Consider the following 22,871-nt stretch of genomic DNA (forward strand, 5'->3'; position numbering starts at 1 on the left):
CAGGCTCTAGAGTGCAGGCTTCCATAGTTATGGCACACGGGCTTCGCTGCTCTGTGGCATGTGGACTCTTCCCAGATCAGGGATTGAACCTGCGTGCCCTGCATTCGTGGGTGGATTCTTCTCCACTCTGCCACCAGGGTCCTGAAGGAGGACACTTTTGAAGAACCAAGCCAACTCCTGTTGGATTCTGTGACCAGACGTGGGACACTTAGGATCCCAAACATATAAGGCTCTTTTTCCAGCCCTAGACAATACAGAATGCATTCAATTCAGTTCAGTTCAGTTGCTTAGTCGTGTCTGACTCTTTGCAACCCCATGGACTGCAGCACGCCAAGCTTCCCTGTCCATTACCAACTCTCAGAGCTTACTCAAACTCATGTCCATCGAGTCAGTGATACGATCCAACCATCTCATCCTCTGTTGTCCCCTTCTCCTCCTGCCTTCAATCTTTCCCAGCATCAGAGTCTTTTCCAATGAGTCAGTTCTTCGCATCAGGTGGCCAAAGTTTTGGAGTTTCAGCTTCAGCATCAATCCTTCCAAAGAATATTCAGGACTGATTTCCTTTGGGATTGACTGGTTTGATCTCCTTGCTGTCCAGGGGACTCTCAAGAGTCTTCTCCAACTCCACAGTTCAAAAGCATCAGTTCTTCAGTGCTCAGCCTTCTTTATGGCCCAAATCTCATATCCATACATGACTACTGGAAAAACCATAGCTTTGACTAGATGGACCTTTGTCAGTAAAGTGATGTCACTGCTTTTTAATATGCTGTCTGGGTTGGCCATAGCTTTTCTTTCAAGGAGCAAGCGTCTTTTAATTTCAGGGCTGCAGTCACCATCTGCAGTGATTTTTGGAGCCCAGGAAAATAAAGCTTCTCACAGAATGCATACGGTCAGATGTACTGTTCTTGGTGACGTTTCTCTGGCAACACTCAGCTGCCGTGCTCAGATCTGGGTCTACAAGTTGGCAGGGGTGGTTGTAGCAAGGTGGGGGCTCAGAGTTTGATGTCATGTAAAGCAAAACTCATCTGCCTCCCCACCACCCCATCAACCCCCTCAACCCCCTCCACTCCTGCTGCATAGACTAAAATGCCTACATTAGAACTACTCCTTTAGGTTAAAACACTCCATTCCTAAGAGCCCTGCTGAAGGAAGGGCACACCGAAGGTGAAGGGAGGCTGAAGGGGGATTTCTCTTTCTTATCTGCTCACTTGCTCATTTTTACAACAAGGAAGGATTCAATCAATACCTATGATCTGACTTGCTCTCATCATGAGAAGGAGAAGATGGGACAGCAAAGGAAAACAACCCATGTGCTGCAACCACTGAAGCCCAGGCACCTAGATCCTGAGCCAAGAAGAGCCACAGCAATGAGAAGCCCGCACACCGCAACACAGAGTAGCCCCACTCACTGCAACTAGAAAGCCCATGCTCAGCAAAGAAGCGCAGCCAAAAATAATAACTAAATATATATTTTTTAAAGGAATAAAGGCCCTTCCTCTGCAAGGTCTCAGAGTAGCATCACCAACTGACTCTAACCCTCAGCACAGCTTTGCGTTAATAGTGATTGACTATATATATATATATATTTTTTTTTTTTTTCCCCCTCTAAAAAAAGCTTCCTTAGTCTCCCCTCTCTCCTGCTAATGGTGTTGAAATCCAGGCCCATAGCTTTGCTGTCCCTGGACTTGTCCATGACTCAAGACCCTGCAGCCCCAAGGTTTGTCCACATCGAAGACAGTTGATAGGGGGTCACCGAGCTGACTACAGGTTTCTTTACATAGTCTGAAAACCCAGAGAGAAGGAGGCTTAGAGGGTGAGCCTGGATTTAGGTCCTGAACCAAAACAAGAAGTTTCTTGTGGGAGAGGAGATTATATGGCACACTTACTTCTGCCATGACACAACACCCAAGAGGAGTTTCTTATTTGTTTCTTCTCGTTCAACAGATCCAAACCACGGCTCAGCATCTTCATCTCGAGGGATCTGGCCCAGGTTCTTTCTGAGCCAGAGAATTTGATGGGAGGCAGGGAAGGGGGTGGGGTTCTCCACAGCTGCTGAGCTCAGAGAGGGAAAAGGGTGGGTGGGGTGGTCCTCACCGTTATGCAAAGCATCATGGGTCCTCGGATGATCCACCAGATATTCTTATTCCTGTTGTTTCCCCAGCACCTAAGGCAAAGAGTGGGCAGTAGAAGACTTACAGTTGAGACAGTAAAGACCCCAAGCTCCCTGGAAGAAGGCTCACTTGGTGTGGGGAGGGAGGACTCAAATCCCTTCTTACTAGGTTGATAGTGTTGACTTTTTTTTTTTTTTTTGGTGAACCAGAAAAATGGTCTTCATGCTAACAGCTTGCAGTGTATCCTTCTACATATTTTCCCATGTTCGTACAAACATAAACTCTTCATTATATGAGCACACCTCGTTTTCCTATGCTTCACTTTGTTGCACTTTGCAGATACTGCGTTTTTTACAGATTGAAGGTTTATGGCAAGCTTGCATAGGGCAAGTCTATTGGTGCCATTTTTTCCAATAGCATTTGCTCACGTCATGTGTGTCTCTGCGTCACATTTTGGTAATTCTCACAATATTTCAAACTTCTTCATTGTTGTTACATTTGTTATGGTGATCTGTGATCAGTGGTCTTTGATGTCACTATGGTCATTGTTTTGGGGTGCTGTGAACTGTGCCCATATAAAACATTGAACTTAATAAATGTGTGTTTCTGACTCCTCCACCAATTGCCCATTCTCCCATCTCTCTCCCTCTCCTCAGGCCTTCCTATTCCCCAAGACACAAATAGTGAAATTAATCCAGTTAGTAATCCTACAAAGGCCTCTAAGTGTTCAAGTGAAAGAAAGAGACATATCTCTCACTTGAAGTCAAATGTTAAAAACAATTAAGGTTAGTGAGGAAGGCATGTCACAAGCTGAGACTGGCTGAAAGCTAGGGTTCTTGCCTCAAACAGTTAGCGAAGCTGTGAACACAAAGGAAAAGTTCTTGAAGGAAATTAGAAGTGCTACTCCAGTGAACACACAAATGATAAGAAAGCAAAACAGCTTTCTGGCTGATATGGAGACAGTCGGAGTCTGGAGAGAAAATCAAACCAGCCACAACATTCCCTTAAGCCGAAGCCTGATCCAAGCAAGGTCCTACCTCTCTTCAATTCTATGAAGGCCAAGAGAGCTGAGGAAGTTGCAGAAAAAAAACTGTGAAATTAGCTGACATGGGTTAATGCGCTTTAGGAAAGAAGCCATCTTTATGACATGAAAATGTAAGGGGAAGCAGCAAGCACTCGGTGCAGAAGCTACAGTGAGTTATCTGGAAGACCTAGCTAAAACCACAAATGAAGGTGGCTACACTGAACAACAGATTTTCAAGGTAGGCTAAGCAATCTTCCATTGGAAGAAGGTTCCATCCAGGACTTTCATAACTAGAGAGGAGAAGTCAATGCCTGGTTTCAAAGCTTCAAGGGACAGGCTGACTCTCTAGTTAGGGGGCTAATGCAGCTGGTGACTTTAAGTTGGAACCAGTGCTCATTTACATTCCCCAAATCCTAACTTGTACTAGAGCTACCCTGCCTGTGATCTATACATGGAACAACAAAGCGTGGATGATAGCACATACATTTACAATGTGAGTTACCGAAAATTTTAAACTCACTGTTGTAAACTACTCAGAAAAAAAAAAAATCCTTTCAAAAACATTACTGCTCATTAACAATCCACCTGGTCACACAAGAGCAGTATATGAGAATATTTGATCTTAGTTCCCGGACCAGGGATCAAGCCTGCATACCCTGCATTGCAAGGTTGATTCTTAACCACTGAACCAGCAGGGAAGTCCCTGTTTTGTTTTTAACTTCTGAATTTCTTATTGTGTGTCTCCTCTCTTCAATCTCATTTGAGACATAAGAATCAGGGACACATTTTTCTTGTTCTTATGTTCCTATCTTTACACATACCATTTTTTCAGTCTTCACCCAAGAGCTCTGATGAAGATGAGCAATGAGATTAATGTTGTTTTCATGCCTACTAGCATAACATCCATTCTGCAGTCCATAGATCAAGGAGTAACAGATGAATTACTACAAATCTTTGATTCTTTTACCTATATTCTTAAGTATATTCTAGATGGCCCAAATGGAAGGGAGTGGATATTCTCTTTGGGAAAATGATGTATTCCTTATATTGGGGCCATCTTGGAATGAGGCTTCCCAGGTGGCTCAGTGGTAAAGAACCTGCCTGCCAATGCAGGAGATCCAGGAGATGTGGGTTCAATTGCTGGACTGGGAAGATCCCCTGGAGAAGGAAATGGTAACCTGCTCCAGTCTTCTTGCCTGTAAGATCCCGTGGACAGAGGGAGTCTGGTGGGCTGCAGTCCATGGGGTCACCAAGAGCTGGACACGGCTGAACACACAGCATAGTACATCTCGGAATAACTAGCTCATGGAAGTTCAAAAAGAGTGAGTTACCTACCCTGTATTCTCCAGCTGAGCACGGGCAATGCTCCAGGGCACAACGAAGAGCACCGGGAAGCCTGGGAGAAAACACGGAAATGGGGTCAAGGGCTGGTTGGCCAAACTTGCCTACTGCTCATCCCACCCTGATGGGCCAAGTACACCTGGTTAAAATTATAAAAAAACAAACATCATAGAATTGTGGACTGTGAGAGCTGGAGAGACCTACAGATGGCACAGAGCCATCCATTTGTTGGGAAACCAGGAGGCAAAGAGGAGACCAAATTTGCCACCTGTCACAAAGTAGCTTAGAGTAAATCCAAAGACATTAATCAAGCCTCCTGAATCCCAAGCCAGAGTTAGTCCTTCTGATTATTGCAACCTCAACTTCCCCAAGAATCTATGGCAGCAAGAGCTCCATATCTCATCCTGGAGGTTTGGTTGGCCCATGGACTGAATGTTTGTGTCCCCCAAATTCATACATTGAAGCCCTAACCCCCAGTGTGATGACATTTGAAAAAAGGACCTTTGGAGGTAATTAGGTTTAGATGGCATGTGTGTAGGGGCTGGTCATCATGATGGGATTACTGTCCTTATCAGAAGAGACCAGAGAGCTTGCTTTCTCTCTCTCTCTGCAATATGAGGCTATAGCAAGAAAGCAGCTGTCTGCAAGCCAAGAAGAGGAACTTCATCGGAACTCAACCATCGTGGTGCCACAGTCTTACACTTCTCAGCCTCTAGAACCTTGAGAAATAAACGTCTGCATTTTAAGCCACACAGTCTATGGCATTTGTTACGGCAGCCCTAGTAGATAATACAGTTGGGGACAGGTTAGGAGGAATGTCATCTGACTCTACCAAAAACTTCCCAATTTCTGAACATGTGTATTGGGTCTACAGCACTTATATCTACATAAATATACATGCAGGTGCATGCACACATGTGTACATGTGCACGCATGCACACGCACACACACACACACACACACACACACTACCCCTCTCTTCAGAGCCTCTTGTCATTGAGGAATTATCTATCCCAGAGACGTCCCTCCAACTCCAACCAAAAGCTCTACTGGGCTCCCATGTTCAGACAGATCCCCAGTTCAGGTCACTCACCCCAACCCACCAGCAGGTATCTGGGCCACAGCCGCCTTTCTGAAAGCATTATGGGCTCCAGCAGTGTGTGAAGGTAAAGGCCTTCGACGAGCAGCCACGAGTAATTGGTGCCCACAAAGTAGTGCAAGAGGACCTGGGCTGAGCGGCAGGAGGCAGCAATCTGGAAAGGACAGAGCACCTGGGGGTGAGTCCAGGTTTCTCAGCATCTGGACCACAGCGGAGGGGAGAAGGGCCTCCACACACAAGTCCCTGCCTCTGAACTCCCCTCTCTCTCAGACACAAGAGTTTTTTCATACACAGTGCTATTGCACACTTAATAGACCACAGCACAGTGTACATACACAATGGTCAGTGTTCTTGTTGTATGCACTGTCTGCTCTGCTTAGTCGCTCAGTCATCTCCAACTTTTTGCAACCCATTCTCGGGACGTTGGCTTTAAAAAAAAAATCAGGTGATGCATCTCTTACCAGAAAGACTGACACCCCTTTCTCTCTCTCATCCACTCCCCAGCCTCACCTTCCTGCTCTCTGATTCCCAGGACTGATCCACCAGGTAGAGCCCAGGAATGAGGAAGCACATACCTCCGACACATAGGACAGCCACTCTGTCTCACTGTTGGGCGTCTTGGAGTAAGATTTGTAGAAGATGACGTCTTTCACCAGCACAGCCAGGGCTCTCAGGATGAAAGAGGCAAACAAGTTCATGTGGATGTAGTTACGTGTGCAGTGGAGTTTTCTGGGCAGGGAGAAAACCAAGGGTCTTCCCTCAGAAAAGAATGGCTCAGACCAACAGGTGTGTGCCTGAAACCTGTGTATGTGCCACCAAAGGGCACAGGTTCAGAGTGTAGGCTGCAGAGCTGGATGGATGGTGCAAAGGATCTTACCTCTCTCTGCCTCACTTTCCTCATCTGTAAGATGGGGAGAATAACAGGTACCATTTATAACATGCCAGGCTAGGCTCCAAGCTATTTGCATGTGGATTTAGTTAAGGGCATCCTTACTCCTATCACTTACATCACAGTCTCAGAGGAGTAAGTGCCAGAGGTGAGATTTAGATTCAGAAACTCTGAGGTCCACATATGGCTCTCCAAGACTCTACTCCCTCTAAGAACGTAGGCACTCGTCGCAAAGGCTACATGAGGATCCAACCAGTTAATGGGTGAAAAGTACCCACGCAGCACCTGGCACTTAAGAAGTACCCAGAAAATGTCAACTCTCATGACCTCCCTCACCCACCTGGAGCCTCCAGCACCAGCCGACGTAAAACTGCATCCTTGGTCTCTCTAGGCAAAAGGGCCCTTTTCCATCACTGTGTTCTCAGAGCCCCGCCTATGCCCCTGTGTGACACATGCCCAGTCCTGCCTCTCTCTAGAGCTATTATTACTTTTATCATTTCCAAAAAGATTTGAGCAGATCTTTGTGTTTCATGATTCATGCATTCTTCTCCCTAGACTGGGCAGGGACTGGGTCTTGCTCTCCTCAGAGCCAGAGACAAAAATGAAGACATGGTCGACCCAGGCTCTGCTCAAGTTAATTCTTCTGAGGCTGGGCAGTTATCTTCTCCTGGCCTTGTTCTGAGACTTTGGGAACGTGAGTGGAGGTGGTCACCGAGGGCAGTGGGCACAGGCTGCGGAATTCTCTCCTGATATTCAACGATTGCTCTCCCACTGGGGCAGGTGGTCATGACTCCGCTTTCTGCTCCAGGAGCTAAAGAACATCATGGGATTGAGGGGGCAGGTGGGGCCAGACTGGACCTCACACAGCCCAGGTGGGAGTGCTCTGGAACCAGCATCCAGGGTCCCCATCCAAGTCTCTGCATCCGTGTTGAACGCTCACTCTACCACGTTACACTCCATTAGGTTCTTGAATTGACCAAGACCAGGAGACAGCCTTGGAGGGTTCCTTAAGGGGTCTATAAGTATCTCACTTGAGTGACTTCTAAAATGACTTAGTAAAATGCACTCCAGTTTTGGATTCTGAAAAGCGCTACAATAAAGGAATGAAAGTGCTCAGCCTCTGGACCACCTGCTCATGATTTTGGCTCCATCATTCACCAGCTGTGTGACTGTGGGCAAGTCACTTCATCTCCCTCTGTTTCAGTTAACTCACTCATAAAATGGGGGCGATAATAAGGCTAATCTCCAAGGATTAGAATTCATCTTAATTCTGATTAGAAAGAGACTTAAATGACTTAATGCATGTAACAGGGCCCGGCATCCTCAAAAGGTTAATGGCTAATTGGAGTCCGAGGGTCCTGGGTTAAAATCCCAGCTCTCCCACTCACTAATATGCCTTGGGGAAGTTTCTTAATCTTGTCCATAAAAATAGTGCATCCAGTAGAGCTATGGTGAGAATGGGCTGTGGCAGTCATGGGTATGTACGACTAGGAATTTAGAGCAGGGACTAGGAGTTTGGGCAGAGCTCATCTAATCCAATGGAGAAGGCAATGGCACCCTACTCCAGTACTTTTGCCTGGAAAATCCCATGGACAGAGGAGCCTGGTGGGCTGCAGTCCATGGGGTCGCTAGAGTCGGACACGACTGAGCAACTTCACTTTCACTTTCATGCATTGGAGAGGGAAATGGCAACCCACTCCAGTGTTCTTGCCTAGAGACTCCCAGGGATGGGGGAACCTGGTGGGCTGCCGTCTATGGGGTCGCACTGGGTCGGACATGACTGAAGCGACTTAGCAGCAGCAGCAGCAGCAGCATCTAATCCAAAGAGACAAAGACAGAGTTGGGAGCCCCAGGTTCCAGTCCTAGCTGTGCTTTGCAACCCAGGGTGGCTCAGTACCTCTCCCTGGACCTCCCAGATCCCTTCTCTTTGCCTACAAAAATGGGATGGATGGACTGGAGACTGTCTCGGATCCCCTCCAGCTCTGAGGAGCCATGAAATCACCCAGCCTGGTCTCCTGCCTTCTCAAGGGAGCCAATGAGCACATGCCTGGATACCTGCCTGAGCACATGCAGGCAGCAGTTCCACTCACCGAAGAAACAAGAGGAGGGTGAGAGCCAGGAAGAGCGAGACGATGGAGAGAGAGTAGCCCACTGTGTACAACAGCTGCAGTGTCGACAGCAAGGTGCGGTGTTCAACCTGAGCGCAGAGGAAGAGCAGACATGACTGGCAAGCCAGGCAGCTATGGCGTCCAGCCCCTGGATCCATGCCCCCAACCACCAAGGGTCTAGGTTTGAACCCGAGGACACTTGTTGACACCATAGCCCTCTGGCACATCTCAGAGTTCAAGGAAACTTCATGAGTGAAGAACCCACTATGGGTCTCACCTCCGTGGTTGGTCCCACCACCACCCAGCAGCGATGCACCAAGATTCATGATATCCTAAGAGAACTGTGCCCAGGACCAGAGGGTGCCTTGGGAATGAAGACAGGTTCTTTGCCCCTGGATGTGCTGTTCCTACAGTGTAGGGGCCTCTCTCTCTGGAAGACAGGGCCAGCTTTCCATCTCGATGTCTCCCTCCTAAAGTAACTCTTCATAGATGATCCCTTAAACAAAGACCCAGTTAAACACTGGAATATTTTCTGAGTCCCAGGATAGCCTGATGGTGAACAGAGGATAGTTTACTGGAAATTCTGTGGGATTTTTTAATGGAATCCCTTCTCACTCAATCCATTGTGCATATAGCCATCAAGATTATGTTTCTGAATAAATTTTTGCACAAGAACCCACAGCTAATATGTATTATCTGCTAGATTATGCCTAAACTTCTCTGCATAACCTTAACAGAAGTTAATCAGCTTCACAGAAGTATAATTGGGATACAGCAAACTACACATATTGAAAGTATAAACCTCGGGGAATTTGGACATGACTATATCTCTGATGTCATTTTCACATTCAAGATAATGAACATTTCCATCACCTCCCCAAAGTTTCCTTGTGGCCCTTTGTAATTCATCTCCTCTCATCGTTTCTTGCCCTTAGAGACAAGTTTGCATTTTCTAAAATGTTTATAAATGGAAACTTCTAAGTATTCAATTTTCTGTTAGGCTTATTTCCCTCAGAGTAATTATTTAGAGATTCATCCTTATCATAGTATGTATCTTAGTTCATTCCTTTGTTGTTTTTATTGTTTAGTTGCTCTGCAACCCCATGAACTGCAGCATGCCTGGCTCTCTTTCACTATCTCCCAGAGATTGCTCAAACTCATGTCCATTGAGTCAGTGGTGCCATCCAGCCATCTCATCCTCCCCTTCTCCTCCTGCCCTCAATCTTGCCCAGCATCAGGGTCTTTTCCAATGAGTCATCGCTTCACATCAGGTGGCCAAAGTATTTGAGCTTCGGCTTCAGCATCAGTCCTTCCAATGAGTATTCAGGGTTGATTTCCTTTAAGATTGACTGGTTCGATCTCCCTGCTGTTCAAGGGACTCTCAAGAACACTACTCAGCCAGCAATTTTTGACAATATGGATGAACCTCGAGGCTATTATGCTATGTGAAATAAGTCAGACAGAGAAAGATAAATACTGTATTATTTCACTTGTATGTGGAATATTAAAAATGAACAATCAAAAACAAATCAAATAAATGATCAAACCAAACAAAAATAAACATGTATACACAGAGAACAGAGTGGTGGTTATCAGAGGGGGAGAGGCAGAGGGAAGGGTAAATTAGGTAAAGGAGATCAACTCTATGGTGATAGATGGAAAGTAATCTTTTGGCGGTGAGCATGCTGTAGGGTTTACAGAGGTAGCAATACAGTGTCGTTCACGTGAAACTTAAATAACGTTATAAACCAGTATTACTGTTGAGTAGTATCCTATTATGAATATACCACGATTTACTTATGCACTCACCCATTGATGGACTTTTGGATTGCTTTCAGAGTTTAACTTTCACAAATAAAGTTGCTCTGAAAACTTCTGTACAAGATTTTACGTGGACACAGGTTTTCATCTCTCTCAGATAAATATCTAGAAATAGAATGACAGGGTAGCATGGTATGTGCTTTAACTTCTTAAGAAACTGCCAGACTGTTTTCTAAATAAGCTGTGTCCGTTTACATTCCAACCAGACTGCCAGCTGCTCGGGAATCGACTAACATTTCCTGCAATCAGTCTTTTACATTTCAGTCATTCTAATGGGTATGTCGTCGTGTCTTATGGCGCTTTTATTTGCTCTTCGCTAATGATTAATGATGTTGAGAATCACTTCATGTGCTTATTTGCCATCTGTATGTTTTATTTGGTAAAGTATCTGTTCAAATATTTGGCTGTCTTTTAAATTGGATCATTGGTCTTAATTTTGAATTGTAAATCTTTATATATTCTAGACATAAACCCATCAGATACATGTTTTGCAAGTATTTTCTTCCCCTTTATGGCTTGCCTTTTTATTTTTTTCAGTTCAGTTGCTCAGTCATGTCCGACTCTTTGTGACCCCATGGACTGCAGCACACCAGGCTTCTCTGTCCATCACCAACTCCTGGAGCTTGCTCAAACTCATGGCCATTGAATCAGTGATGCCATCCAATTACCTCAACCTCTTCTCCTCCTGCCCACAATCTTTCCCAGCATCAGGGTCTTTTCCAATGAGTTCTTCACATCAGGTGCCAAAGTATTGGAGTTTCAGCTTCAGCATCAGTCTTTCCCATGAATATTCAGGACTGATTTCCTTTAATTGACTGGTTTGATCTCCTTGCAGTCCAAGGGACTCTCAAGAGTCTTCTTCAACACCACAGTTCAAAAGGATCAATTCTTCAGAGCTCAGCTTTCTTTATGGTTCAACTCTCACATCCATACCTGACTACTAAAAAACCCATAGCTTTGACTAGACTGACCTTTGTTGGCAAAGTAATGTCTCTGCTTTTTAATATGCTGTCTAGTTTTGTATAGGTTTATTTTATTTTTAAAGTATCTTTAAAAGAGCCTAAGTTTTTAATTTTGATAAAGTCCAATTTATCAACTTTTCTCTGGGCACTTCATAGCCCTCTCAGTTATTAGCCAGACTGTCTTAGTACAACAGAGTTTGTGTTTTAAGTGACCTTATTCTACTTAGTTTATTGGTTTTAGTTGCTAAGTTGCATCTGATTCCTTGTGACCCCATGGACTGTAGCCCACTAGGCTCCTCTGTCCATGGGATTTCAGGCAAGAATACTAGAGTGGGTTATCATGCCCTCCTCCAGAGGATCTACCTGACCCAGGTATCAAACCCATGTCTCTTATGTCTCCTTCATTAGCAGGTGGGTTCTTTACCACTGAGCCACCTAGGAAGCCCCATTCTACCTAATAATGGCCCCCAAAAGTAGTGATGCTGGCAATTTGGATGTGCCAAAGAGAAGTCATGATGTGCTTCCTTTAAATGAAGAGATGAAAGCTCTTGAGTTAAAAAAGAAAGAAAAAATATCACATGCTGAGGTTGCTAAGATCTATGAAAAGAACCAATCTTCTATCTGTGAAATTTTAGAGAATCAGTGGTGCTTGTTGTCACACTTCAAACTGTACAAGTTATGGCCACCGTGCATGATGAGTGCACAGCTACGACAGAAATGGTATTAAGTGTGTACAGTTTTGAAAGACACCCACAGACACACACACACACACAATATCCTTAAAAAGCACCAATTACTATGCATAAAGACCCCCAGTGTGTTGTTAGTTGGAAGAACATAACACATCTCATTTTCCAAAACCCCAAAGGGCAGAGACTTACTAACACTAGCCTTGTTTGGGCAAACATTCAACCCTCTACTAGAAATACAGGTAAACATGGCCAAAAATTTTGGGAAGTATTTGATTTCTTAGAAATATGATCATTTGCAGAGAAGGCAATGCCTGTGTCCTCACTGCTCTAAAGAGAGAACCTTTCCTTCCTGTCTTGGAAAGTTTAGCCTTTCAATCTTGTTTTGCGGTCTCAGTTGCCTGACCTGAGCCCAAAGCAAGTGGCAGGCATTTCACACCAGCTGGTGAATTCGTCATCACCACGTCCCTTCAGAGTCACCTGGGGAACCTCCCCATCAGTATGGACGCCTTGACCCCACCACATCCCCACTGACTCAGAATCTGTGGAACCATTCAATATTTATGAAGTACCCACTGTATGTGAAGGTTCTGTGCACTTTACCAGCACTGCGCCAGAGGGTGGAAGCTGTTCAGATATGATGATGGCTTTGTGATTATTCTCAAGCAGCTTTGTCCAGTAGGGAAGATAAGAAATGAACACAGTTTGCCCAAATCACAGCATGACGTTAACAAGAGCATGGTGTTGTCACAAAAGTCAGACAAAATCTTGAGATAAGCTGAATCCAACCCAACCGCAGGCATGATTTTAATACCTTTAAGAGGTGTGGCCTGTCACATGGTCTAGGGAACATGGAATTCTGCCAATTCCAGTCAAGGAATAAAGTTAAAGAGAGGTTTAGAAAAAATTCCCTGCAGATAGAGAGGCTGTGACGGAAGGCTCTTCATGCCTGATGGGAGGATGTGACAGACTTGAGGGTCGAGGACCGGCCAGTTCCCACTGGGGGAGGAAGTGAACCACAAACACGATCATTCACTGCCCAGCGACCCGGCTGGGTCCTAGGGGTGGAGCCGGCACTCTTACTTTAAGGTCGTGGTGACAAGGGGTCAGGCTTTATCCAGAGACTCGGATGTCTGTCAGCTCTTTAAACCCTCGTGTGGTCATGGGCAGTAACTGTGCTCTGCTGGGGCATGCGGAAGCAGAGGCCCAGAGCAGTGAAGGGTGAGGTAAGAAGAGCTAGAAAACAAAGGGACTTCCCTGGTGGCCCAGGGGTTAAGAAGCCACCTGCCAATGCAGGAGACATGGATTCGATCCCTGATCCAGGAAGATCACACATGCCTCGGAGCAACTAAGCCGGTGCACCATGGCTATTGAGCCTGTGCTCTAGAGCCTGGGAGTAGCAACCACCGAAGCCCGAGTGCCTAGAGCCTGGGCTCCACAACAAAACAAGCCACAGGAACGAGAAGCTGGCTGACTGCAACTAGAGAGTAACTCCCACTCACCTCAACTAGAGAAAGCCTGCATAGCAAGAAAGACACAGCACAGCCAAAAATGAATAAATTAAATAAATTTTAAAAAAAATTAAGAATTAGAAACAGGGCTTCCCTGGTGGCTCAGTGATAGAATCTGTCTGCCAATTCAGGAGACACAGGTTCAATCCCTGGTCTGGGAAGATCCCACATGCCAAGGAGCCACTAAGCCCATGTGCCACAACTCTCTAGAGCCTGGGAGCTGCAACAACTGAGCCCATGTGCCACAACTACCAAAGCCCGAGCTCCCTAGAGCTCTTGCTCTGCAATGAGAGAAGCCACCACAATGCGAAGCCTGTGTACTGCAACTACAGAGTAGCCCCTGCTTGCCACCACTAGAGAAGAGCCTGCTGAGCAATGAAGACCCGCACAGCCAAAATAAATAAAACTATTAAAAAAAAAAAATTAGAAACAGTAAAAGAAAGAAAGAAATGGAAATTCCATATTAAAAAAAAAAAAGAGAGAGAGAGAGCTAGGAAGCAAAGACTCTGGACATGAAGGTGGGCTGCCTGGGCCCTTGGCCTTGAGCTTGTAGCCAGACACTAGGTGTGTTCCCTCAGGACACTCTGTCGGAGAGTGACAGGTGCTGTCAAGGCTGGAGAGACCACTCCCCATGGGGTGGCCTTGGAAGACTTCGCTTGAAAGGAGACGTTGACTTTGAAATGTGACTTTGGGGAAGGAGAAGCTGAAGAACAGCTGGGGAAATGTGGGCCAGGCGGCAGGAGCAGCAAGCACAGACGCTGCTTATCTTTCCTTAGGGGTTCACGCCTCGGCCCAGCAGCAGAAGACATGCTGCGTCTGCCACAGGAGGTGCAGTTTTGTGTGACCAAGGACCTTGCCAAGTGAGTCTGGGGCCGACGCGCTGGGGCAGGCTCCTTGCGTAGAGCCCCGGCACAGGGTGGTTTGGGCCCTGAGATCCGCCCTCACCGAGCCCAGCCAACTCACTTTTTGTTTGAAGCTGTCATCCTCGGCACATTCGGAGTTGTCCTGCCAAATATCTGTGGAGTTTTCCAGCGTCTGCCAAGCACCCCGAGACAGGCAGTATCTGTAGGCCCTTCCTGAGTTCTCTGAAAGTAAACACAGCTCTAGGGGAAAGGTCAGAGCACGCAGCCCGCTCTCCGAGCACGTGGGAAGGCCCTCATTCTCACTGCAAAGCTGTGGAAAAATCCCAGGGAAGAGGAATTTTCACTTCCCCTTCGGGGGACTCGTTAGCGTCCTCACTGTTTATTTGGGATGGAAGGAAAAACACGGAAGCCTCTACATTTTGTAGCAAACCACAATCCGTTAATGTCTGCTGTGTTTACCCAAAGTCCCTGGTGACTCAGAGATGTGACAGCCCTTCAAGGTGCAGCCCAGCTGGGAGACACAGAGCTGGAGCTTCCTGACGCCCAAGAGGCCATGCCATGGAGAATAAAGGGCCCTGGACCAAGCCAGTTCCGCCTCCTACAAGCTCTGTGGCCCTGGGTGGGGTCCTACCCTCTAGTCCATCAGTTCCTACTTCTGACGACAAGTCTTGACTGTTCCACCTCCAGTTCTTTTCTTTCCTCTTTCCTCTTCTTCCCAACCCATTGCCTCTGCCTGAATCCACATCCTCCTCCTCTTTTTCTGGACCACTGCAGGAGCTTCCAGACTTGCCCTTGTGATCTCCCTCCATCCCTCAGTCCATTAGCCACAGGCTACCCACGTCAGCTCCCCCAAACCACCTCTTCATGCCTTAACACCTTCAGTGGCTCCACATCTCTACAGAGGGGAGTTTAAAGCCCGAAGCATAAAGCACAGGCCCAGCCTCATTGCTTGGTCTTTTTGTGCCAGTATGTCCTCTCCCTTGGGCTTCCCTTGTGGCTCAGTCAGTAAAGAATCTTCCTGCAGTGCAGGAGACTGGGGTTCAATCCTTGGGTCAGGAAGACGCCCTGGAGAAGGAAATGGCAACCCATTCCAGTATCCTTGCCTGGAAAATCTCATGGACACAGGAGCCTGGTGGGCTGCAGTCCATGGGGTCATAAAGGGTTGGGCGTGACTGAGCAACTAACACTTACTTACTTACTTATTCTCTCCCTTCTTACATTCTAATGCTTCTTCCTCTAAGCTCATCCCTCGAGAACTCTGCAGCCAAGTCTGTGGTAGCCAGGCCTGGACTCTCAAATCTTCAAAGGAGAGAGGACCAGGATACAAGCAGAGTCTCCAGGCACAGAAGACTTGCAGGAAGATAGGAGAAGAAGCAGAGAGGAAAAGGAGGATGTGCTACTGACAGCTAAGAGGAGACCTTTCGTGGGAGAAGAGGGCTGGAGGAAACAATCTGGAGCCCCCTCCTAATCAAACCCTGGCTGCTCTATCCAGGGAAGCCTTAAAGGAAATGTTAGATATTGGTAAAATAAGACTTATTACCTTCGCGCCACCAAGGTAAGTAGGAAGGGCAGGGGACAGAGACATTTCCAGGAGTGGAATGAGGCCAGCACACATACTTATCGAAGGTCCCATTACAGACTGCACCTGCAGAGAAAAGTGGGCAAAATAAACAGGTGGAGCCCAGAGCCCACCTCACTGGCATTGAAGCTGGTGTGGCCCGAGCAGGGACCAGCCAGGGCGTCCCACTCTCTGGCGTCAGATCAAGCATGAGGAACCATGTGGGGAGGACAGGAATGCTTCACGCAGCCCCACATGTGGCTCTGTCCACCCAACCTGACCCCTGGCGGTGGTCCAGTCTTTCATGTCAACATGCACGTCACACTGGTGTTGGTTTACTTTACATGGGCTGAACTCTCACAGAAACTCAGGGTCAGGAGGACACTTAGAGGTTCAGCCAGCATTTTCTGTCCTGTAATTAACCAGTTATATCTATGAAATGTGCAAAATGACTGGTGGATAGAAGGACATCTGCAGGGTTGAGGTTCTCGGTCACGTGTACCTGAGTCAAGCACTACCTGGTCGTTTTTCTCTGTTTGAAGATGAAGCCAACAATCATTATGAAATATCTGAGACTCTCAAGCAGCTCAGGGGATGAGCTGGTGCTTGGCAATGAGATGCTATAATGTAAGCATCAGCTTTATGAGCCCCCAGGATCAAACGAAGGGGCTTCAGGCTGGACCCCAAACATCCATATTGCAAACTCCTCACTCCTGGTTACCAAACATCATTTTCTACCATGGGCTCCCTATTAGGCTAGAACTCAGGGGCCACTCAGAATGAAGAGCCAGATCGTTGGTATCAGGACCAAGCCACAGGTCTGGAGTTTGGGGCGCCCTATAGACCTGGCTGCCAGATCAGCACCCAATCAGTGCCTAGCCTGCGTGAACTCATCGAGATGAGCTGCCCAGAGGGAGGCTCTGGATCAGGAAGGCCTCCCTACTCTTTTTTTTTTTTTTTTTTTTACTCCCAGGCCAATATGACCTGGGAAATGCAGATTGCATAATCACTGAAATATCTCCATTGGCCAATATTCCTTTGCAATTTTCCATGCTCTTAGATAAGGTTTCTTATATATGCAACACCTCTCTGTTTCCTGAACCACCCACCCCACTCCACTCCAGCCCTGCTTATTCACGTTAGGGAACAGTTCTTTTTTTTTTTTTTTTTTTTCAGCACTTTATTTATTTTTTTTTATTTGATAAATTTAATGCCTTTTATTGCCATACCTCATTTTACTGTGCTTTGCTTTAGTGAGCTTTATAGATACATTTTTTTTTTTTTCCTTGTTAATTTTCTGTTTAGTTGATCTATCCATAAGTGTGAGTGGGGTACTAAAGTCTCCCACTATTATTGTGTTATTGTTAATTTCTCCTTTCATACTTGTTAGGATTTGTCTTACATACTGCGGTGCTCCCATGTTGGGTGGATATATATTTATAATTGTTATATCTTCTTCTTGGATTGATCCTTTGATCATTATGTAGTGACCTTCTTTATCTCTTTTCACAGCCTTTGTTTTAAAGTCTAATTTATCTGATACAAGTATTGTGACTCCTGCTTTCTTTTGGTCCCTATTTGCATGGAAAATCTTTTTCCAGCCCTTCACTTTCAGTCTGTATGTGTCCCCTGTTTTGAGGTGGGTCTCTTGTAGACAACATATGTAGGGGTCTTGTTTTTGTATCCATTCAGCCAGTCTTTGTCTTTTGGTTGGGGCATTCAACCATTTACGTTTAAGGTAATTACTAATAAGTATGATCCCATTGCCATTTACTTTATTGTTTTGGGTTCGAGTTTATACACCATTTTTGTGTTTCCTGTCTAGAGAATATCCTTTAGTATTTGTTGGAGAGCTGGTTTGGTGGTGCAGAATTCTCTCAGCTTTTGCTTGTCTGAAAAGCTTTTGATTTCTCCTTCATACTTGAATGAGATCCTTGCTGGGTACAATAATCTGGGCTGTAGGTTATTTTCTTTCATCATTTTAAGTATGTCTTGCCATTCCCTCCTGGCTTGAAGAGTTTCTATTGAAAGATCAGCTGTTATCCTTATGGGAATTCCCTTGTGTGTTATTTGTTGTTTTTCCCTTGCTGCTTTTAATATTTGTTCTTTGTGTTTGATCTTTGTTAATTTGATTAATATGTGTCTTGGGGTGTTTCTCCTTGGGTTTATCCTGTTTGGGACTCTCTGGGTTTCTTGGACTTGGGTGATTATTTCCTTCCCCATTTTAGGGAAGTTTTCAACTATTATCTCCTCAAGTATTTTCTCATGGTCTTTCTTTTCGTCTTCTTCTTCTGGAACCCCTATGATTCGAATGTTGTAGCGTTTAATATTGTCCTGGAGGTCTCTGAGATTGTCCTCATTTCTTTTAATTCGTTTTTCTTTTATCCTCTCTGATTCATTTATTTCTACCATTCTATCTTCTAATTCACTAATCCTATCTTCTGCCTCTGTTATTCTACTATTTGTTGGCTCCAGAGTGTTTTTAATTTCATTTATTGCATTATTCATTATATATTGACTCTTTTTTATTTCTTCTAGGTCCTTGTTAAACCTTTCTTGCATCTTCTCAATCCTTGTCTCCAGGCTATTTATCTGTGATTCCATTTTAATTTCAAGATTTTGGATCAATTTCACTATCATTATTTGGAATTCTTTATCAGGTAGATTCCCTATCTCTTCCTCTTTTGTTTGGTTTGGTGGGCATTTATCCTGTTCCTTTATCTGCTGGCTATTCCTCTGTCTCTTCATCTTGTTTAAATTGCTGAGTTTGGGAGTCCTTTCTGTATTCTGGCAGTTTGTGGAGTTCTCTTTACTGTGGCGTTTCCTCGCTGTGTGTGGGTATGTAGAGGTGGCTTGTCAAGGTTTCCTGGTTAGGGAAGCTTGTGTCGGTGTTCTGGTGGGTGGAGCTGTATTTCTTCTCTTTGTTCAGTCGCGCTATGGGGAGGGAGGGAAGGATGCTGCAAACAAATGACACTGGCGTGCGCTCGCAGTGCCTCAGCCACACTGGGTCTGCCCCCGCTCACGGCGCGTGTAGCCTCCCTGCCCACACTGCTCAGGCTCTAGGTTGTTCCGCCGGGAACAATCCGAGGCTGGCCCTGGGTTGCATGCACCTCCCAGGTCCAAGCCGCTCAGGTTCAGGCACTCAGGTAGTCCTCAGAGGCGCAGACTCAGTTGGGGCTGTGTTTTGTGCTCTTCCCAGGTCTGAGCAGCTCAGGTGATGAGGTGTTTGGCGAGCGCCAATGCTGCGACTTATCGCCTCCCCGCCACTTGGTTATCTGGGTGTAAAACCGGCGCACCTTCTCAGGCAGATGTTGACTGTCCAGACCCCCAATAAGTTTTAGTTAGCAAAGAAGCCAGTTTTATAGATAATGTCTCTCTGGGGCTGAGATTGCCCCCTTCCGGCTCTGGCTGCCTGTCACCGGAGGGGGAAGGTTTGCAGCCGGCTACCTCTGTTTAGTCCTTTGTTCCGTGCACGGGCTGGCGGTGTCTTAGGTTAGGGCTGGCTTTTCGCGAGGTAGATATCCCGCAGTCTGGTTTGCTAGCCCAAATTATTTCGCTCAGATAGCGCTCAGGGTATTCAGGCCAGATTCTTACTCTGAGCGATGCAGCCCGCGCCGCGCCTCCCTGCCCAGCCCCCGCTTGCTAATGGCGGATGCAGGCGTCTGCGCTGCTTCTCCGCTGGAGGAGTTACCGTAGGGCTCGCAATCTGCGAGTTTTAATTGTTTATTTATTTTTTCTCCCTGTTATGTTGTCCTCTGTGCTTCCAAAGCTCGGCACGGATTCGGCAGTGAGAAGGTTTCCTGGTGTTTGGAAACTTCTCTCTTTTTAAGACTCCCTTCCCGGGACGGAACTCCGTCCCTCCCTCTTTTGTCTCTTTTATTGTCTTTAATATTTTTTCCTACCTCCTTTTGAGGAGTTGGGTTGCTTTTCTGGGTGCCTGATGTCCTCTGCCGGCATTCAGAAGTTGTTTTGTGGAATTTACTCGATGTTTAAATGCTCTTTTGATGAATTTGTGGGGGAGAAAGTGTTTTCCCCGTCCTACTCCTCCGCCATCTTGGCGCCTTCCCCCCTCCCTACTCTTAGAAAGCAATTTTCCTCAAGATGGAAGTGGTTCTTATAATGAATCAAGCCTTGGCAGCCACCTGCTTAGCTAAAGGATATTTAAAAGGAAGGAGGCATGGCTTGGAGACTGGACTGCCTTTGGGTTGGGAAAAGGCAGATAGAGTTTCTAGTGTTCTGTCAACCTCCAGGTCCCTGAGTGAAGTCATCTGAAAGAAGCCAGGAGATGAAGGAGAGGGCAGTTTCTACCCACAGCTGACCAGTCTCAGAGGCAGGGGGCCAAGGCTTCTTACTTCTTTCTTTTCTCGACAAAAAAGAATCTGGATGCACCCAGAGACCCAGCATGTAGACAGGAGAGGCTGTGGGCTGAGCAAACTATTAACATATTTGCTAGAATGCACTCAACCTAGTGCAGTCCTAGATAAATGTTCGTACCATGGGAGACTGAAGGACAACCCCCCCACACATACGTATGATAGATTTCTGGGTTAATCTATGACAGTGGCTCATGTCATGTGATTAGGTGGTCAAAGTACCATGACACATGGCTTATATCAAACATGGTCACATGCATGTATATTCTACCTTGCATGCTCTTGGAGCATTGCAAGATGCTTGCAATTGGAGGTGGGTAGCCTTTGTAACTGTCCGACCCAACTGAACACAGCAGAAGTGACTTCCAAGGCTAGGTCACAAAAGGCAACATGGCCTCTGTTCATGCTTGTGCTTGCAACCCAGCCACTGTGCTGTGAGGAAGCCCAGGCCATATGGAGAGGCCACGTGGATGTGGCCCAGCCAACAGCCCCAGCATGACTCCCAGCATCAACCCGCAGATGAGGGCATGAACCAGACTTCAGATGATTCCAACCTCCGGTCTTTGAGTGTTTCAGCTAAACTCCAGACATTGCAGAGCAGATATAAGCCCTCCCCAATATTCTCTGTCTGAAATCCTGACCCACAGAAACTGTGAGAGAAACGTGTGCACTCTAAGTCGTTTCAGTCGTGTCTGGCTCTTTGCAACCCTATGGACTGTAGCCCACCAGGCTCCTCTGTCCATGGGATTCTCTAGGCAAGAATTCTGGAGTGGGTTGTCACGCCCTCCTCCAGAGGATATTCCTGACCCCTTGATCAAACTTGCATCCCTTACGTCTCCTGCATTGGCAGGCAGGTTCTTTACCACTAGCGCCACCTGGGAAAGCCCATGAGAGATAGTAAATCATTGTTATTACTGTTTTGAGCCACTAAGCTTTGGGACTATCTGTTACACAGCCATAGATAACTGATACGTGTGCTTACCAGAAGTTTCCTTGAGTAAGTCTCTCAGACACTTCTCTTTATACTGAGCCCACTTCCGAGTTGTCTCCTCAAGGAGAGATCCTGTAACCTGAGCAAAAAAAAAAAATTATAGTGAACTCCAGTTACCAGCAAGCAGGTTATCACATTTTATCACAAATTATCACCTCACACCATGATTCTCAAACCTTCCCACTGATAAGCCCATAATGGCCTGCACCATGGAACAATTTCTTTTGTATCTTATGTCCTATCTTAAATATTGCTGCTGTTGTTTAGTCACTAAGTTGCGTCCAACTCTTTTGTGACCCCGTGGACTGTAGCCCACCAGGCTCCTCTGTCCATGGGGATTCTCCAGGCAAGAATACTGGAGTGGGTGACCATGCCCTCCTCCAGGGGATCTCCCCAACCCAGGGATCGAACCCATATCTCCTGCATTGCAGGTGGATTCTTTACTGTCTGAGCCACCAGGGAAGCCCAGTGGGGATAGTAAAACATCTCAAACCTAACAGTCAGATTGACCACTACGACCTGTGTTCCTGTTCCGCCCTGGTTTTTGCAGTGTTTGCTTTTTATCACAGCAGCTGCAAAGAATCCCATCTTTGCAAAGATACATCATGCAAGAAAGTAGTGCCATATAATGTTGAAACCATGGATTACCTCAAGTTCGTCATTCGCAGATGGAGTGTATCCCTGCTTCCCTCAAAAAATTAAAATTCCTAACAGCACCCCTGCCAGTTCACAGCAGGGGTGCCCTGGGACATCTTAGCACAGTTTGGGAACCATGGGATTATCCAGTAAGTAGTTATCATGATGATAATAATGATGAAGTAATTGGTATTTATCCCTTGGTTTCTGTTTCCAGTGCATTTTAAATCTCCATTAATAATCTCTCTTTCTCTGTTATGGCCCAAGAGGCACCATGGTACATTAGCAACACACTGTTTAAAGAAACACATGTCCTAATGGGAACATAACTGACTATATTAATTTTACAAGTTTGGCAGAGATGTTGATAACTAAATCATCAGCTTCCAGGATCCTCCAAGTCACCCAAGTGAAGACCTTTCCTTGGATAAAATGCTGTTTATATGCACCAGGACCTAACAGAGAGAGAGACAATAAAATCAACTTATATGTGAGCTGTCTATGGACTAATATTCTCTTATCCCCCTGTTCTTTCCCATGACTGACGGCCATGGTCAAAAGAAAAATAAAACCAAAGCAGCACTCAATCTGATCAGTCTAGAAAAGCTGGACAAACTCTGATTATCTTCCCAGGTACTTGACCTAAGGACACCAAAAACATGAAAGGCTAATCTAAGTTCAATCATAGCCAAATCCTAATAAAGTAGTGATGAGTGGATATTTTCTAGCTGGAAAAATCCAGCTCAATCCTGATTCCTCTTTCTCTCGCAAGGGTAACCAGCACCAACTCACTCAACAGAGAATGGATTAAGAAAAAGGCAAAAAAAAGCTTCTGTTGACTTGCTTTCAACAAAACCTCTATTATTCTTTGTTACCAAAGGAATAGACTTCACTG

The 22,871-nt window shown here is 46.0% G+C and overlaps 1 protein-coding gene across 5 annotated transcripts in view; it reads right to left on the reverse strand.

Annotated features, from left to right (window-relative positions):
* GLP2R (glucagon like peptide 2 receptor) overlaps positions 1–22,871 on the reverse strand; it is a 45,236-nt gene that overhangs the window by 18,833 nt on the left and 3,532 nt on the right. The window contains exons 2-9 of one of the 5 annotated variants that reach the window (XM_086358887.1): positions 21,332–21,419; positions 15,959–16,063; positions 14,519–14,640; positions 8,555–8,661; positions 6,151–6,304; positions 5,570–5,729; positions 4,471–4,531; positions 2,095–2,164 (exon numbers count right to left, since the gene is read on the reverse strand). In XM_086358887.1, coding sequence (XP_086215013.1) covers positions 2,095–2,164; positions 4,471–4,531; positions 5,570–5,729; positions 6,151–6,304; positions 8,555–8,661; positions 14,519–14,640; positions 15,959–16,063; positions 21,332–21,419 — 867 coding nt within the window. Of the gene's footprint in view, positions 1–2,094; positions 2,165–4,470; positions 4,532–5,569; positions 5,730–6,150; positions 6,305–8,554; positions 8,662–14,518; positions 14,659–15,958; positions 16,064–19,878; positions 20,059–21,331; positions 21,420–22,871 lie in introns of those variants that run through there. The other 4 variants (XM_086358886.1, XM_086358888.1, XM_086358891.1 and 1 more) reach the window with 4 other exon arrangements.

The sequence above is a fragment of the Bos grunniens genome, chromosome 19 (genome assembly GCF_055505025.1).
Source record: "Bos grunniens cultivar Pamir isolate PY7600 chromosome 19, Bosgru_T2T1.0, whole genome shotgun sequence".
In the NCBI taxonomy this organism is placed as follows: domain Eukaryota; kingdom Metazoa; phylum Chordata; class Mammalia; order Artiodactyla; family Bovidae; genus Bos; species Bos grunniens.